Source organism: Melanostigma gelatinosum, assembly GCF_949748355.1.
Source record: "Melanostigma gelatinosum genome assembly, chromosome: 5".
NCBI classification, from domain to species: Eukaryota; Metazoa; Chordata; class Actinopteri; order Perciformes; family Zoarcidae; genus Melanostigma; species Melanostigma gelatinosum.
In genome coordinates this window covers 6,385,882-6,404,935 of record NC_136638.1, presented here as the reverse complement: position 1 = coordinate 6,404,935, position 19,054 = coordinate 6,385,882, and the positions used below count along the sequence as shown (strand labels likewise).

Here is a 19,054-nt window from a genome sequence, read left to right as displayed (position 1 = left end):
TCGTCAGAGAGGCGTGATCCTTTATCTCGTGGTACGCTTGATTATAGCCCGTTGCCTCCCAGCTGGTCCGTCTTTTCCCCAGTGCACCCACAACAACGTTCAAACTAAACGCCCCCGTCCATTCGGGCTGTTCTGATACATAAAACAGACGCACCATCCACAGTTAACACCAGCGCTGATTGGCTGACAGCCTTCACGTTCACAGAGATTGCCAGTCAGCTGGAGCTCGGGGAGAATACCAGTAGCTTGTTTTGATCTGTTGGGCATTCTGGACTTGATGTATTCTGTCGTTGCGTTTATAATACGTTGAATTCACCTCTGCAAAGTCCCCGATACGTTACTCCACACAGAGGAAAGCGAGAATGTAGCGCTATTGTCGCTCACTCTTAATAACGACAAGTAAGTAAGCTAACGTTAGCTGATGTTAAATTGGTTGCTTAGCAAGCAAGCTAGTCGGCTAGCTGTCAGTATTGCAGTTTGCGTAGTAGTCAAACTACACCGCAGTTTGCGGTTATTTGCTGTTTTTTTGCTTGTATTTGATGCATTTTGTAGTTTTAAAGCAGCTAACAGTAACTTATATTGGCTACTTAGCTAGTCGAGCTTCCTGCTAGCCCCGTTGGTTAGCAACAGTCACTAAGCTACCCTTCCACCTATTTGTCTCCAAGGTGACTGTGGATGGTGCTCCGGAGCTTCATCGCTCCCCGGGTCTCCGCTCTCTGAGCGACCCTATCGGACGATTCCAAGTCAACCCCGGTGCCCCCGGTCTGCCGTGGATGACTGAGCTGACGGGGCTCCGTGCCGACTGTGGTGGCTGCCGGGCGGGTCGATGCTAGGAGCGCGGACACCGTAGCGGCGTGGGTTGGAGGGGAGATGTCAGAGCCGGGATGCCTCGTCTTGGAGACAGCGCTGTAGTCGAGGGGACACACGAGTGCACACAGTATACCTACCAGTCGGACTTGGCGTACAGACTAGCGGACCACATTTCCAGCCTAACTAGTAGTGGCTCATATATGGATGGTGGGGTCGCAGCATGCCCACCCCCTCAACCACCACCACACCACCACTGGCTGGAAGGAGTAGCAGCGCCGGCGGAGAAGAGGGGCCCATGTCTGCCATCTCCACCTCCGCCGTCGGCTCCTCTTTCCGGTTCGTCCCGGCTTTCTGCCTGGGCGTGGTGGCAGCAGTCTTGTTTCAGCTGGCGTGGGGAGGCCTGACCCTCACCTCGTTCTTCTTGAAGCTCTTCATCTATGTGTCGTTCGCCCTGCTGTGTTTCCTGGCTGGGAGCTTTGTTCTGCTGGTCCGGAAGAGTCCTCTCAAAGTCAGCTGCTTTGACAGGAACAGGAGGCAGTTGGCTGTGCGGCAGGGGTTCTTCAACAAGCTTATGGTAAGATTATGGTGGTGTTGTTGTTGTTGTTGTTATTAATCACACACTGTCGACAATGCACACAGACTCTACCAGCACACTATGATATTGCATCTGCATTACACCATGAATTACAATCAACTGCTGGAATCCATTCATGGAGAGGAAACTGACAAATTCTACTACAAATTCTAAGGGCACTTCTCTTCAACAGGGACAACATGTTGAACACGCACATCTGTGTTCCATATTATTCTCACTCTCCTCTCCTTTTGCCCCCCTACCCCTCAATTATTTCCCGCCCCTTTCCCAGCGTTCCACTCTCTCTCATCTTCCTGGATTCCTTGCTGTGTTGCTCTATAATAGATGAAGTCGTGTCACGGTGCTGAATTTAGACACACACACACGCTCAGATACAGGGTGATTTATTCCACAAGCAAAGTAAATGATGTCCCTGCAACCGGCTGGTGGTTTCGCCTCTAATGGGCAACCGCAACCCAGCGGCTGCCTTTCATCTGTTTGTGTGTGTGTGTGTGTGCGCTGCTGTGTACTGATGACTTATTGATGTTGACAGTGGAGGAGTATTGTCACCAACATGTGTCTGGTCGACATGCTGTATGAGCTGTGACAAATTTGCCCTGCCTTTTAGAATGTGAGACTTATTAAATGCGCAGCTCTCGTCCTGTTTTTGCCCAATATTTCCACGATTTTTTTGTTTCCTCCACCATCTGTGATGGGACATGCTCTCTGATTCTCTTGTTTTTCAGGCCCGTTTTTTGGTGCCCGCTCAGGAGTCAAGCCAGAGCAGGAGGGTGGTGGTGTCGCACAACGTGGACAAAGCTCTGAAGGAAGGTAATGGATCGCCGCCGCTTCAGAGATCTTCTGAGGTGGTCTTCTTGTGTCCGTGTTAACGCATTTGGAAACGGTCAGCACAGCAGGTTTCAGATCGTCTCGTGTAAACGTTAGCTGTGGACATGACAGTGCGAAGAACAAAGTGCACCAACAAGTCAGGATTCTTGATATGCTTGAGATCGCTTGAGCATCAAATGTGATATTTGTGTTTTTAAAGCTTCACGTTTACTGCTCACACTATGACAACAGAATGTATGGGACGAAAAGGAAAGCCAGCTTTTAGGTTTGAATTCATCTCTAAATCCACCTCTTATATGCCATCTAGTACACTGTAGTCCCTTCCTCATAGTAGTACAAGGTATTTTTAGTGCTGTGCACTATCAAATATGCTACCGGCAGTAGCACAAGTTTGCTTTCAGCTATGCTTGTTGCAGCTGTAATCATACATGTCAAAATATTAAACGGCATGTTTATATTAAAATTTTCTATCCCACAATGCTGTTCTTTAAGTTAACAAATGTGTGAGTTTCAGTTCTGCTGCGCCAATTCCAGTGTTTAAAAAATAAACTGCCTCCATTTCAAAGAGTGTCACTTAAATGTTTCTGACACGGTTGAAACACTTGCAGCTTCTGCTTTTTAATAAACAAACCAAAAAACTGCTGACTGAGGCACCATGTCCCCTCAGTGATCCCACCCACTTATAGTGGAATACAACGTCCTGCACGCACGTTCAAGTTCGAGTTTCTGTATTGGTTTTGTGTTGCTCAATTCTTGGATTTAAACCAAGCAACCAATTCAAGGCATTAGCTTCCCGGAGGAGCTGTGGTTATTAGTTCGCTTTTTTATGATTGGTAGGAATAGCACGCAAGAAAATGTATTAACACTTAGTTTTGCCTCCAAAGCAAAAGAAGATGGTGCTCAATCGTGTTCTAATTTGGTACCCGGTATTTCAAATTTCAGAATTCGTTACATCAATGTGCAGTTATTACCGCGTTGAAGTTGATGAAGATTTTCATGTTGAAATTCCTCTTTAATTCATAATACTGTGTAGAACACTCTTGTTGCAACCTCTTTTTTTCAGTGATTTTGCTTCTTGTGCAGCATATATGATAAAGCTGCTGTCAGTTATGGCTTTAAAGTAACGTCTACATCTACCGGGGAAAACCACAGCAGCACGATAAGCAGCGTGTATACACAATAGATGGGACGGATGATACGGCTCCGCCGTTCACATGCTGCACCAGCGTGACATGAAACTAGTGCAGTGGGTGATTCAGGGGTCCTGGGAGATTAGAGCATTCGCAAGTAAAACCCAGCCGGGACAGCTCCTCTTGTTTAGAAAGCTTGACGTCTCAGCAGCCAGATGGTTCGTGCACGAAATGGTGTCGGTAGAATATAACTGACTGCATCTTTAAACATTGAAAAAGTCTATTTCTCTTTCCTCAACGGATTCAACATTTGCATGTAGAGAGAGAGAGAACTGCGGTCTGACTCTTCTCTCTCTGTCTCCCTGTCTGTCCCCAGTGTTTGACTACGCCTACAGGGACTACATCCTGTCCTGGTACATCCCTCTGAGTCATGACGAGGGCCAGTTGTACTCCATGCTGTCGGAGGACTGGTGGCAGATGATCGGGCAGCTGCGATCCAGGCTCGCCGGCATCGACCTAGTCAACGTGGTGTGTTACGACACCATCCGAATCCTACACACACACTTCACTGACCTCAAGGCTGCATCTGCGAGGTACGATGACAGGTGTTGTAAATTAGCATTTCGCTACAAACACTTAAAACAGTGCATCTGGGCTTTGTGCATACAATTCTAATGCTACTGTGATGTCCATATCAAATAAACATAACATAACACACACAACACGAGTATGCACGATTGTGAATAGTTTACTTTAGCTTAGTTGATGGTTGGGTGTGTTCCTCACACACATCCTTCTCAGTGCTGACTCATAGTTGTTCATACACTGTTGTCTTGTGTGCGCAGATGGGGTAAAATTGTTGCAATAAACACCATTAATATCCTCAGTACCCGCTTCCTCCCTCTCCAGTCGGCGTCTGCCAGGTACACTTCCAGACAGAGCGATGACTCACACATCTGGTTTCATTATCCCGGCAACTCGGGCGAGACTTATGATTTGATCGCACTACAGAGACGTCCGGCCTCCCTCGTCTTCAGTACTTTAGGAACAGTGTAGCAGCAGCAGCAGCGCGTCTCGTTCAGTCGGGCTTCAGAGGCAAAGACCTCGATATGAAGTACCAATAACAATGGCAGTGTTCGTTCTGTTCACCAAATGGGATCTCATACGTGTCATCTGACATCTCTCTCTCTGTGTCTTTGCGTTCATGTCTCAATCCTTGTCTCCTTCGTATGTGTGTGTTTCCAGACTAGAGGAGAGTACTCGGCTGTTTCCTCTCCATTCCTGTTTGGTCAGTCCGGACTCCGAGCTGGCCTTCCTCCGCTGTGTAGCCAGAATACTGCTGCTATGTCTGCTGCCACAAAAGGATGCCAAGTCACATACACTACGCTGCTGCCTCACAGAAGTCATCACTACTAAAGGTACAAGTACTGCGTATGGCACCACATGTGTTTGGGTCAGCTACTGCAGTGTTTTTCAACCTTTTCTGAGCCGCGGCACATTTTTTACATGAAAAAGATCCCGCGGCACACCAACAACCAAGAACGTTACAAAATGACACATTTTAGCATAATACAGCACATATGCCATGGTGTCAAACTCAATCCCAGGGGGGGACTACGTTGAGGGCCACATAGAGTCACCATTTAATAAACAGGATAGAAGGGATATTTGACAAAGTGCAAAAAGAATACATGTTTAGGAGGCTGCATTATTTGCATATGTGCCAGAGCCAGATGTTTGGCATCTTTTCTTGGCTGCCAGTTCATTAATATCTGGGGTTAGGTTCTGTGGAAACCCTCGAGATGGAGTGAAGGTGTGCATCAGTGAGATGACTCCTGCGCCCCCAGAGTCATACTTTGCCTTGAGTGTCATTACACTGGAGGTCTATTAGCTCCACAGGTGCAAAGTCGGCAAATTGCAGTCGGGAACACAGCGGTGGAGACTTTTACTGCCTCACACATGTCTGTGATCACACGTCCCCGTCCCTGAAGCTGGAGGTTTCGCGCAGTGAGATGCTTCGTTATGTTGCGCCAAAAGTCAGCTCACATCGCCACTTTTGGTCCCGGAGCTCTGTGGTGTTATGACGGCCAGTTATGATAAACATTATATTTTCTGGCGGGCCAGAGGGCTGGATATACGCTGACAATTTAATGACAAGTCTCTCAATGTGTTGATCCTTTCTGGGCTTTTCATCTGGGTTATTTTGTCCAGGGCTCAGTTCAGAGTCTGCATTTTTCCTTTTTAAATATTTCTCCATCGCTGTTCGTCTTGTCACCACAACCTCCCCTGCGCATCATTGTTGGAATGCTGTTAAGCATTCCAACAATCCAACAGGATTCCCCCCACACACACACACCCCCCATTTCAAAATAAAAGCCCCACCGAGTGAATTCTAACTGAAATGCTTGTGATGAAGCGTCATTTAATAACCTCTGTTTGTGTGTTTCATACTTTCTGATTCTGTCTCCTCCTCTCTCCCCCACCCAGCCCCACCCTTTCAAAATAAAAGCCCCATGGAATAACTGTATTTAAACATTAAGCTCACAATTAGGCTTTTTTGTTGAAATAATGAATGCTCTTACTAATACTGCGACAACTAATACTACTGCTGCTCATATTTCTAGTATTACTACTACTAATACTTCTACTACAACTTTTGCTGTTGCTACTATTACTGCTACTGCTATTATTGCTACCATCAATATTATTACTACCACTACTACTTATACTACAACTACTACTACTGCTATTCATGCTACTACCAGTACTAATACTATTACAGCTATTAGTACGACTGCTACTAGTACTACTACGGTACTACTGCTATTACTGCTACTTCAAATACTGCCATTACTATTACTGCTACTTCTACTATATTAAATACTACGACCGCTACTACAGCTACTACTTCTTCTAAATACTAATACTTCTACTACTAATGATACTTCTACTACTACTACTACTACTACTACTACAAATATCACTACTACTACTAATTTTCATATTTGTAATCTTTAAATTCTTTGAATTATTAAGCTTTTTGCAATTTTCTTTTGAATGGGATCTCTAGGGATCATAGTGACATTTCAAATAGAAGGTTTTTCAGCAGTGCAGTTTAAATGCTTTCGGGCTTCAACATTTTTCAGACAGATCGTCTCCCATTTCTTAATTTTCAGCAATTTTTTCACAATTAATTTCAGCTTTCAGCATTCCAACGCATTTTCAGCAGGAAATGCATTTTCTAGTTATTGTTGGAATGCTGTTAAGCATTCCAACAACTATTGCAACTATTGAGAGGGGTGATATGACTTCATATTTGTAATCTTTCAACTCTCAAATCTTTCAAGACGGGTAGTCTCCCATTTCTTAATTTTCAGCAATTATTTTACAATTCCTTTCAGCATTCCAACGCATTTTCAGCAGGAAATGCATTTTCTAGTTTCATTCTGCTGTCTTAAATGAACAAGGTCATTATTGCGCTACCTACTGCCACCCACTGGCATGGAAGAGCATGTATTACTTAGCCAGCCACTATATTGCAGCTCAGACGCTCAACAATGGCAAAGTATTTGCAACAACTAAATAATATTTTATTGGACTCATTAAGTGAAATTGGACATTTTCCCGCGGCACACCTGGCGATCACTGAGCTAGTGAACACATACGCTGAAGTCAGGTATCATTTTATCCAGAACTACAAGTAAATAAGCTTTATTTTCACGGCAGACATTTTGATATGACTGCAGGAAAGACACCGGTGTAATTTATAACAATGAATGATGGCTGCCAATGTTCCCTCTAATTTTTCATGTGTCTGGGCATACACACAAGCTCTCTGAGCACACTGAGGACCACTGTGAGCAACATCAGATGTGCACGCTGTGGCCACACACCAGTATCACACCTGTTCAAAACCTTGGATCATAGCAAGTTACATGGCTTATTAAAAGAATCAAATTACAGCAGCAATTTTCACTAGTTTACTTTTAATATAAGTGATTTGACAAACTTTAAAGGAAAAAGACAAAAATCTTGTTGTTCATGAGATGTGTAGTATGTTTTATGTGAGAGTCCTCTTGGCCATGGGAAGAGTCCTGCTTTGGCCTGTGTGAGGTCCTGTTGTGGCCTGTGTGAGGGTCCTGTTCTGGAAGAAATGATACATATACACCTTTCAGACATAACATTTTGTTCACATTAAAACATTCACATTTTGCACAATGACGTGTGCTGTAGCTTGTGATACAGTGTAAATTCCTGTAACTCTGTCTGTAAAATATGTAATTACTCAGTTTTTTATTATCATTTCTACTACCCATAAATTATCTAGTAGTAACATAATTTAATGATTAATATCCATAAGTAAAAAATCTTAATAAATGTCACTAGAATATGCACAAATCTGACTTAAATTTTACCTTATTTTTCACGTCTGTCCTTCTCACTTCTCCAATGGTTGTACACTTTGTCCAGGTTGATGGCTTCGTCTGCTTCTTGCTTTGACTTTATGTCGCTGCCCGTTCGTTTCGCCATGATAAGGGGGGATAAGGGGCATTTGCGTCTCGTAACTCCGCCGCACTGTTGATAGCTAGCTAACCTGCACGGCGCGAATGGGCAGGGCAATAGTGTCAATGCTATGATTGGCTGCGTAGCGTAAGTGAACCGAATCGTATCATTGGCTGGACACCTGTCACTCACTGAGTTACGTTGCAAAATAGTACAGAAAACTAAATTATTATTATTATTATTATTATTATTGGTTTAATTGATTAGATAAGATTAGGACTAATATTAGATATTAATTAATACGTTTATGTTGAATTTTATTTTATGCGCTGCATAGATTTTCTTGTGCGCTGAGAATGTGCGAGCAGTGCGCGATTGCTCAAGCGCGCAGCTTAGAGGGAACATTGATGGCTGCATTCCATTCAGGTGTTCCGGTTACAAGGTCCTGGTGTTGTGCATGCTTTGCCTTCTGGCTTCTGTTCCTTCTGTGGAGACTCAAATGGAAGTTAATGTTATTAGTGGCGCCTGCTAGGACACGTGAACATGTTTGCTATGAAGGATGGTAAAGCAGACATAGATAACATCATAACGCTTTCAGTCACATCAGGGATTTTGTGTCGTCAAACAGACTTCACTCAAACTGGAAAAACAATTGCAGAATTCGGTCGATCATTCCGTTCACCGATAGCCGTCGTCTCTTTGTGTGCTGCAGTGTTGAAACCTTTGGTGGAAGTGCTGAGCGATCCGGACTCCATAAACAGGATGCTGCTGTCCCAGCTGGAGCAGAGGGAGCAGCAGGCTGAGCAGCAGAAGAAAGCCTACACCTACGCTGCCTCCTACGAAGACTTCGTCAAACTGATCTCAAGTTCTGCCGATGTCAATTTCCTCAAACAACTCAGGCATGACAACAAACGGCACACACAGACTTGCCTTATTAAACCGAGTGTCCCGTATGGACGTGGACGTCTTTAAAATAACCATACTGTGTGTGTGTATACACAGTACTCTGAAATATGCATAAACGTTTAACCACCAGTCTGTTTTCTGCTGTGGAGTTACCATGGGAACGGACGGTGTCTCTTATAATAGATCTAAATGCGGACTGGACATGATGCTGTTCTACTGTCTTGTTAGTTTGAGAATGAATGGCTCAATACTGAATTGTTGCTAATATAGTTATATACATCTAAAGTCTGTCGACATAGACGCAGTAATCTCCATGTTTACAGACTGTACGATATGTTTTGCGCGTTTTAGAGTTGACACACCATTTTATCATTGTTCCACATGAGACCGTGATGATATGTCTTGTTGACTCCAGTAGTATTCAGTGTATTCATCCTCAGACAATGTTATCGGTTGATAACAAGTGATTGATGTTTTGCATCTGTCTCTCTCTCTGTAGGTATCAGATAGTGGTCGAGATTATTCATGCCACCACCATCAGCAGCCTCCCTCAGCTCAAGAAGCAGAAAGGTACAGAAACGCTTCATCGTATGACAGAAAGGCCGACAATTATTACACAAAACTCCCAAAAATGTGGAAATTTAAAGCTGGGGTGTGCGGTTCTCTGGCCGTGATTATGATCCCGCTGCCGTTATATTGCGTCAATTCTGTGAGAGTTACCGTCCTGTTTTCCTCGCAAAACGGTGGCTCTGTAAAGTCCTTTGAGATAACAATACTGGAATAGCAACTTTTTCTGCAGGATTTTTCTCCATTGAATCAAGCTCTCACAATCTGAAGGGACGTGTGCTCGTTTTTGCATTTGTAGAACGGTCAACAAGAACGCCCTCTCTCTTAAATGACCAGTGCCATGTATGGTACTTTGTTTTCATCAGCAACTACGCTTTCCCTGAAGAACCTATTTGTAACATGAAGTTAGTGACGTCTAGCAACTTTATCTTGATGTTACTGTGTGACTCACACTGTTCCCTCTCTTAGAGCGAAAAGGCAAAGAGTCGGCAGCCATGAAGGCAGACCTGCTGAGGGCCAGAGATATGAAACGATACATCAATCAGCTGACCGTTGCTAAGAAACAATGTGAGAAAAGAATCCGCCTCCTCGGCGGACCAAACTATGAGAACAGCGAGGAAGGAGGGGCCGACGAAGTGGATGAGCCTCAAAGTCAGAAGGTACGACTCGGCGACAGCTGGTGTGGTCTTGGTTGAAAACAAGTTGCTGAATAATTGAAAATGAGAATATTGTAGTTTTAGAACAAAGTTTGCTACACATGGCTGATGTTCTGACATCTTCTCTCTCCTCCCCACATCCAGATTCTCCAGTTCGATGACATCCTGTGTAATCCAGGTTACCGGGAGCATTTCCGAGTTTACATGGAGAGAGTTGATAAGAGAGCTCTGATCAGCTTCTGGGAACTGGTGGAAACACTGAAAACCGCCAACAAGGTGACTGCAGTCGGGTTTGGCCTAATGCTGCTAATAGTGCACGGCATTAAAGGGGGTGGTGATGTAGTAATGAGTGTCATCGGTGCTATACTAAAACACATTAATATGATGAGTAACTGCTCATGTGTTTGTTCACGTGTGCAGAATGAAGTGCCCCAAATCGTCGGGGAGATCTACCAGAAGTTCTTTGTGGAGAGCAGGGAGATTCCAGTGGAGAAGTTTCTCCTGAAGGAGATCCAACAGAGTCTGGTGGGGAACAGAGGAACACAAGTCTTTGTCAGACTACAAGAACAGGTCACTGCTGCTTTTACACGAACAAACTGTAACTCATGGCTCTTCTTATTAAAAGGTCCACCGTGTCAAAATGCTCCACACTGACAACAAAGCATTCCCGTTGCTCTCTTACATCCTCCAGGTGGCCGAGACGATGAGAGAGCGTTACTACCCCTCCTTCCTGGTTTCCGACCACTACGATGGGCTGATCAGAAGAGACGAGCAGGGTAGCCAATCACAGTGCAGCATGGAGGAGAAGGAGGAAGAAGGGGTCAGACATGCATAATTTTGTCGAAGGGTCAAACTGTTAAGCTACTCAAATGTATACCTCTGCTACTACACATTGTAACACGTATACATTTCTGCTGTAGTGCCAGGGTCTAGATGCAGGAGAGGGGGTGGGTGATGAAGGCAGTAAAATAATCAATGAGCAGGCCAGCTACGCCGCTACGAAACTCCGCCAACTCTACGACAAGCTGGAGTACAAGCGACAGGCCCTGGGCTCCATCCAGAACGCACCCAAACCAGACAAAAAGGTAACGAAACAAACTGAGAATTCACTCCATAAGTTCCCAGCAGAACAACATTAAAAACACAGGAAACAAGTTGGTGAATGTGCACATCCAGTGTCAGAAAGATGTTAACTGCTTGAGCTGAAGAAAATCTTCTAATAAATCAGATTTGCATAAAAGCCTATGGACCTGCTCTTGGGCATTTGTATACTTAAAGGTTTTGAATCTGAGTAACTTGACAGAATATCCACAACACTCACTTTTCTGACGAGGGTTAAAAAAACGTCTTAATGTCACTTTCAGTCACTGGTTTGCATGCTGGTTCAAATGTGCATCTCCTGTATGTCTGTAGATTGTGAGCAAACTAAAAGAGGAGATCGGAGCCATGGAGAGAGAACACGGTGAACTCCAGCAGCACATCACCAGGACTGACTGGTGGTGTGAAAACCTGGGCCACTGGAGGGCTGCCATCACTACTGCTGAGGTACTTTTGTTGTGCTGCTACAAGGCAAGGCAAGGCAAGACAAGTTTATTTGTATGGCACATTTCAACAACAAGGTAATTCAAAGTGCTTCACATAAAAGCATCAAAACATAAGGCAAAAGAAAAGGAGATTTAAAAACAATTAAAGAAACAGTGTAAGAAATAAAATTCACTAGTAAAATGCAGAAATGCAGGAAATTGATTAATATATGAATTGAATGTGGTTCAATTAAAGGCAGCAGCAAACAGAAAGGTCTTCAATCTTGATTTAAATGAGCTGAGGGTCTCAGCAGACCTGCAGCTTTCTGGGACTTTGTTCCAGATATGTGGAGCAGAAAAACTGAACGCTGCTTCTCCATGTTTAGTTCTGACTCTGGGAACAGAAAGTAGACCGGTCCCAGACGACCTGAGGGGTCGGGATGGTTCATAAGGTAGCAGCAGATCAGAGATGTATTTTGGCCCTAAACCATTCAGTGCTTTGTAAACCAACATCAGGATTTTAAAGTCAATTATTTGTTGGACAGGAAGCCAGTGCAAAGACCTCAGAACTGGAGTGATGTGATCCACCCTCCTGGTCTTAGTGAGGACTCGAGCTGCAGCGTTCTGAATCAGCTGCAGCTTTCTGACGGACTTTTTACAGAGACCTGTAAACACACCGTTACAGTAGTCCAGTCTGCTGAAGATAAATGCGTGGACAAGTTTTTCCAAATCCTGTTGAGACATAAGTCCTCTAATCCTTGATATATTCTTCAGGTGATAGTAGGCTGATTTTGTAATTGTCTTGATATGGCTGTTCAGGTTGAGGTCTGAATCCATAACTACACCTAGATTTCTGGCTTGGTTTGTGGGTTTTAACATCAGTGATTGAAGCTGAGCGGTGAGTTTCAATTGTTCGTCCTTGGTACCAAAAACAATTACTTCTGTTTTATCTTTGTTTAATTGAAGAAAATTCTGGCACATCCAGATGTTGATTTGTTCAATGCAGTTACCCAGCCCTTGTATGGGATTATAGTCCCCTGGTGACATAGTTATGTAGATTTGTGTGTCGTCTGCATAATTATGATAACACACTTTGTTGCTTTCCATAATCTGAGCTAGTGGAAGCATGTAGATGTTGAACAGAAGAGGCCCCAGTATTGAACCTTGGGGAACACCACATGTCATTTTAGTCAGCTCTGATGTGTAATCAGCCACAGACACAAAGTATTCTCGGTCCTTCAAGTAGGATTCAAACCAGTTAAGTGCTGTGCCAGAGAGTCCCACCCAGATGTTTAGTCTTTCTAGGAGTATGGCATGGTCGACCGTGTCGAATGCAGCACTGAGATCCAGTAACACTAAGACTGAACTTCTGCCATTGTCTATGTTTAAGTGGATGTCGTTGAAAACCTTAACAAGAGCAGTTTCAGTGCTGTGGTGCTGTCGAAAGCCTGACTGGAAAACATCAAAGCAGTTATTTACGGCCAAGAAGTTGGTCAGCTGTTGGAAAACCGCTTTTTCAATTATTTTACTTAAAAATGGGAGGTTTGATATTGGCCGATAATTTTTCATCGTTGCGGAGTCTAAACTAGCCTTCTTTAGGAGCGGTTTAATAACTGCAGTTTTTAGGGCTTGTGGGAAGACACCTGAGAGAAGGGATGTGTTTACAATTTGTAAAAGATCAGTGGTCATGCAGTTTGAAATATTTTTGAAAAAGTGTGTTGGTAGAATATCCAAGCAGCAGGAGGATGACTTCAGATGTTGTATAATGTCTTCTAGGCTTCTACGGTCGATTGAATGAAATTGTGTCATGATATTTGAATGGATGTTATTCAGAGATCGGGACAACACATATCCTGTGGTTGATGTGGAGGCACTGACTGCTTGTCTAATTTTCTGAATTTTGTCAGTAAAAAAGGAGGCAAATTGATTGCATGCCCAGGTGGATTGGAGCTCAGCAGCTACCGACACTGGAGGGTTTGTTAGCCTGTCGACGGTAGCAAATAAGGCGCGTGTATTGTTCTTGTTTTTGGTTATGATGTCAGAGAAGAATGACTGCCTTGCATTTCTAAGTTCCAAATTATAATTGCGAAGTCTCTCTTTATAGATGTCACAGTGAACCTGGAGATTAGTTTTTCGCCACCTGCGCTCAGCTTTCCGACACTCTCGTTTCTCCATTTTGACCAGCTTAGCATTTCTCCAAGGAGATCTTTGCTTACCCGAGACAACCTTCACTTTAGTGGGTGCAATGGCATCAATAATATTTTTAACTTTAAAATTGAAGCCATCTACAAGCTCATTGACTGAGAGGCAAGAGAGGGCTGGTGTGGAGGAGAACTTCTGAATAAATAGTTCACTGGTGTTTTCACAGATGTAACGCTTTGTCACAACCTTGGTTTGGACATTTGTGTGCAAGGAGATTGCACTGTCAAAGAAAACACAGAAATGATCAGAGAGTGCAACATCAGTCACAGCAACCTTGGAAATGTTTACACCTTTGGTGATGATTAGGTGCAGAGTGTGCCCCCTGTTGTGGGTGGGTCCTGTCACATGCTGAGTCAGATCATAGTTATCAAGGACACCACATAGTTCTATAGACTCTCTGTCCTGGGGATTATCAACATGGATATTAAAGTCACCAACAATAACAACACAGTCAAAATCAATACAGATTACAGACAGCAGTTCAGTAAACTCATCAAATATGAATATTAATAATGTGAACATCAAAATAATAAAGAGAGAAAAATCGGAGCAAAAAAAGCGAGTTGAGGCTTGCAGTTTGAACGTAGTCTAACTGGCTGATTTCCACTTTACATCAACATGCTTTTTGAAAGAGCAGAAATCTGTTCTTGTACGTCGATCATATTGAGATATTTCTCTGCCCAGGCTACCGAGGAGGGTGGAGAGACAGTAGCTTGTTACAGTGTGTGTGTAAGCCTGGTAGAAGGAGAGGAGACGGCCAACAGTCGCTGGAGCGTCCAAAGGAAACTCACTGAATTCCAGATGTTGCACCGCAAACTCACAGAGGTAACACAGCACCAATATATATATATATATACATATATATATATATATATATATATATATATATATATGGTTTTATATTGACCAGCTTTGTGGGTCAATGTAGCATGCACTGAGGAGTACTGCTTCAGTCGACTACATTTACCATCAACCAGTGGCGGGCCGTGCATTTTATACCTGGGCCTTCACTGCTGTCCTGCAGCTGGACCAGCTCCTAATAACCTCATTATGACGACACAGCTACGGTTATTTGTTTCTAGGGGTGTAACAATACACGTATTCATATTAAACCGTTCGGTACGAGGCTTACAAACCAAACAATACTAGTGCATTTGGAAAATGCAGAAGCTTAAATTGTAGGAAATATAATGTTTTCTGCGCTCACGTAGGAGACAACGGCTGTGTGACCTCTGAACCCGAAACAAAACAAAAAACAGCCGAGTTACCGCACGTGTGTTCTGGGAGGCTACGCTAAACTAGCTTAACGGGAAAATAGCAGCAGCAAACAAGCTACGAACTCTCCCCGCAGCGTTTAGCTGTTCCCGACCGATTCAAAGCAATCGCCACACAATCCCCGTTTCTCCAGACCATCATTCTTGCTTTGTAAAAGAAAACAGCCCAAACAGATTCAATTGTCCGGACAATAACTCCATGCATGACGGGATGCTTCGTTATTAACGGACAATGCATACAGTCCAAATCAATATGATTAACACAATGACAAGAACAAACTCACAAGAACCAGTCACAGATGTTCATATGACAACAAAGCAACAAATCAATCCAGCAGACCTGCAGAGGAACACCTACACACTCAAGGACATTAAGATGTAAAAAAAACAAACCTGGAAACTGAGCTGCACGTAATGCTGACGTAGCTGTAGGCCAGCTAGCAGGATCTGACACGTCAAAGAATACGCCCAACATGTCAAACTAAAGATCTGATTGGTTGAACACTCTGACAATAAACAATATCGTCCCCATTCACTTAACCTGCAAAGGGATTCACTTGTGAGTCTGCAGGCCTCTGGCTCTGTTCTTACATAGAGACACAGAGGTGAGATCTGATTGGATAAAAGCTCAACTTAAAACAAGCTGCACTGGAAGCAGAGCAACTGAGGAAGACAGGAGCTGTGCAATGAGACAATAAGATAATGGGAAAAATATTTATAAATTCTAATACATGTAGTGTATTTATGAAAAATTATAAAATAGATATAGCTTTGTGATTCTGTTTAGGCCAGCAGAGAAGGCGTTGCAGGCCCTGCCGGCCCACCACTGTTCAACACTGATTAGTAACCCACATAAAAGGTGGTGAATTTCCCCTTTAATCCTTGGTGCCTTCTTCTTCCGCAGTGTTTCCCATCGTTGAAGAAACTCCAGCTGCCATCGCTCAGCAAACTTCCCTTCAAATCCATCGACCAGAAATTCTTAGACAAGAGCAGAACTCAGCTCAATGCCTTTCTCCAGGTAAACAAGCGAACCGCGGGACTGTAAAGCTGTGCTACACCCGAGTCATTTCATGACTGACTTGATAAGACGAACACTTTGGTGCTTGGTGTCTGCCGTAATAGACAATACAACTCTTTATACCAACAAATAAAAGCTTGTTAACGTCAACATAACGCACATATTTAAATACACTAGAGCAGATATTTAAGGGTACTTTTACTCCAGAGGGTACTTCTGCAGTGGCCAAGAGGTACATGGACTGTGAAATAGGAATGACGGTTTGTTTAAAACTATACATATCGATATAACATATTGATGATGACACTGTGTGTGTGTGTGTGTGTGTGTGTGTGTGTGTGTGTGTGTGTGTGTGTAGCGTCTGCTGACAGACGAGCGATTGTGCCAGTCAGAGGCTCTCTATGCGTTCCTCAGCCCGTCCCCAGAGTACCTCAAGGTAACCAATTCCTCATTCTTACGTTTCATAAGTCAGAAATAATAATGTAATGCATTACAATGAATATAAAATGCCTGCATGTGAAGCAGCAGCCAATATGTACACACATAAAAAGTGATGATTTGTTCCCTTTCTTGATTATTACGTGTCTGGTTCGTTTGTCCTCACCTGGACGAATGATTCCATACGATGATGATGATTCTATACATTGTGTAGCGATGATATCTTGTTCAATGCTTTTGAAGGTGATGTCAATCCAGAAGAAATCGTCTTTCTCTCTGGCCTCCTTCCTGGAGAGGCTACCTGGAGACTTCTTCTCCCACACAGAGGTACTCCATCATATTCACGACCGCTAGAGGAACGGTAACTCGAGGACTGTCCTCACTGAGATTGTGTTGTGCAAATGTCTAGGAGGAGGCCGACGACGACAGCGACTTGTCCGACTACGGCGACGAGACGGACGGGAGGAGAGACGCCCTGGCCGAGCCCTGCTTCATGCTCATAGGAGAGATCTTTGAACTCAGAGGGAGTGAGTAGTGCACGGTTGTCCTTTTAATCACTGTCCCCTTTTCCGTTTTAATATCAATATAGAAATAATGTACACCTTAGTGGTGTTTGTTGGAGGTGCAGTTAGTGATTTCTGACATTGGATTTATCCATTCTGTTTCCTTCTCTCATTTTCTGCCCCCCCCCCAGTGTTTAAGTGGGTGAGGAAGACCCTAATTGCACTAGTCCAGGTGACATTTGGACGAACCATCAACAAGTAAGTTCTAACAAGTTGGCATTTTGATAAACTATGCCTAGGCTGTCAATCATTCCATTTATTCCCACTGTCTTTGCCACCTTATTTGGCAAACTGTATGTTTTCTATGTCTTCCTAGATCAGCCACCAGGCTAACATCTCCTATTCTTTATTCTAGACAGATCCGGGACACGGTGAACTGGATCTTCTGTGAGCAGATGTCTGTGTGTTACATCAATGTGTTCAAGGACACCTTCTGGCCCAACGGGAAGCTGGCACCTCACGTCAAGGTCCGAACTGACTCCGAACGCAGCGAGACTAAGGACCGGGCTCAACAGAAACTGCTCGACAATATCCCAGGTAGCTGCAGAACACGCACTGACCTGTGGATGTAAAAAGCATGAACACGTCTGATCTCGTCTTTGTTTCAATGTGATCTTTTCTGTTAGATGCACTAGCAAATCTAGTCGGCCAGCAGAATGCCCGCTATGGAATCATCAAGATCTTCAATGTACTGCAGGAGGCTAGTGCCAACAAACATCTTCTCTATGTAAGAGTGATGCATCTGTCAATCTACAAACTGTTCCTTTAACTGACATATATGTATCATACTGTATGTAAGTACAGCTGCAAAACAAATCATTTTGTCTCGCTGTCTCCGCTAGGTGTTGATGGAAATGTTCCTCAAGGAAGTGTGTCCTGAACTCAGCGCAGAGGTGGACAACATCTGAACAAACACTCTCTCTCACACACACACACACACACACACAGTCACACACACACACGTAACATAAACCGAGTCTTTGGATCTAAGGCCTTTCTGGAGCTGACCAATCATAAACTGCCAAGCCAGACAGGGAGGTGGCCTTTTGGTTCAACCTCGGACAGAAAGCAGCTGTGTTGGTCAGAGCTGAGGTGCGTGCTGATTTGTGGACGCAGAACGCTGCTGTGAAATGATGGAACAGCTGGGCCGACACCTGTCACTGAAAGGGGCTGATGTTTTGACTTTGTTGTGGCACAGATCTGAACTTGTCCGTCTGAACCGGGAGAAACCAAATGGAGTCCGACTTCTTCCTGTTTAAGCAGCCGTCTAACGAGACGGATCACATTTGCACCTGGAAGTCCATATTCACGCAAGAACAAAATGTATTTCTGACATTTAAGTGAGCCACGTCTGCATTTTTCTTCGTTCTTGTTTTGATAGCACTGAAACGTCAGACCTGTACCACAACAAATCCGTTGTTCCTGTGTAAATCACGGCGGTCACTAGACTACAAAGAAGAGTCACAGTTTGTGATGGTAAACAGCATGATTGTCTGGTCATCAGCTGTTTGACCTCGGTTTAAACGCATCAAAGACCGTTGAAGTTCCGGTTTTTCTGTCGCCCTCTGAAGGCAACCAAGTGCGTCGTTGCCCACGGACCTCTGAACATTCCTCCTACACACAACCTGAGCAACACTTGTGTTCTTTGATTCTTGTTAAGGCTTATAATTGTGCAATATAATGTCATGTGAAAGTCATTGTGATGATTTTATTTATGATTATTGATAGATTTTATTTTTACCAAAAATTGTTTAGAGAGCGTTTATATCAGCAATAAATTGCAAACAAAAAGTGGATGTGGCGTTTTCGATTTTCTCTAAATGGTTTTTGATACTGGCTTGAATAGTATCCATTGATATTATGAGTATAAATTCGATCAGAAAACTTTATTAATCCCCAGTGGGGAAACTCATTTGTCACCCAAAAACTCATACAGACGACACAGTACACAACACAGTCCACAGTACACAACAGACAAAAACACATTACAAAATTACTAAATATTACTAGTATTGACACACATTGTTCAATGAACCAGCGT

The 19,054-nt window shown here is 43.6% G+C and overlaps 1 protein-coding gene across 3 annotated transcripts; it reads left to right on the top strand.

The window, feature by feature from the left end:
* Nucleotides 1–234: 234 nt before the first annotated feature.
* Nucleotides 235–18,768, top strand: snx25 (sorting nexin 25). 3 transcript variants are annotated; one of them, XM_079269092.1, is made up of 22 exons: nucleotides 235–399; nucleotides 666–1,384; nucleotides 2,131–2,215; nucleotides 3,740–3,956; nucleotides 4,609–4,781; nucleotides 8,579–8,765; nucleotides 9,272–9,342; nucleotides 9,808–9,998; nucleotides 10,140–10,271; nucleotides 10,416–10,565; nucleotides 10,687–10,815; nucleotides 10,916–11,080; nucleotides 11,409–11,540; nucleotides 14,405–14,545; nucleotides 15,899–16,012; nucleotides 16,371–16,448; nucleotides 16,694–16,777; nucleotides 16,860–16,977; nucleotides 17,145–17,211; nucleotides 17,369–17,550; nucleotides 17,640–17,740; nucleotides 17,856–18,768. In XM_079269092.1, exons 2-22 carry the CDS (start codon nucleotides 1,031–1,033, stop codon nucleotides 17,919–17,921), a joined length of 2,937 nt encoding a protein of 978 aa, XP_079125218.1. In that variant the 5' UTR covers nucleotides 235–399; nucleotides 666–1,030; the 3' UTR covers nucleotides 17,922–18,768. The 3 variants fall into 3 exon arrangements, with proteins under 3 accessions (XP_079125218.1, XP_079125219.1, XP_079125220.1); XM_079269093.1 differs by lacking the exon at nucleotides 14,405–14,545; XM_079269094.1 differs by lacking the exons at nucleotides 17,640–17,740; nucleotides 17,856–18,768 and having other exon boundaries at nucleotides 17,373–17,539.
* Nucleotides 18,769–19,054: the final 286 nt, after the last annotated feature.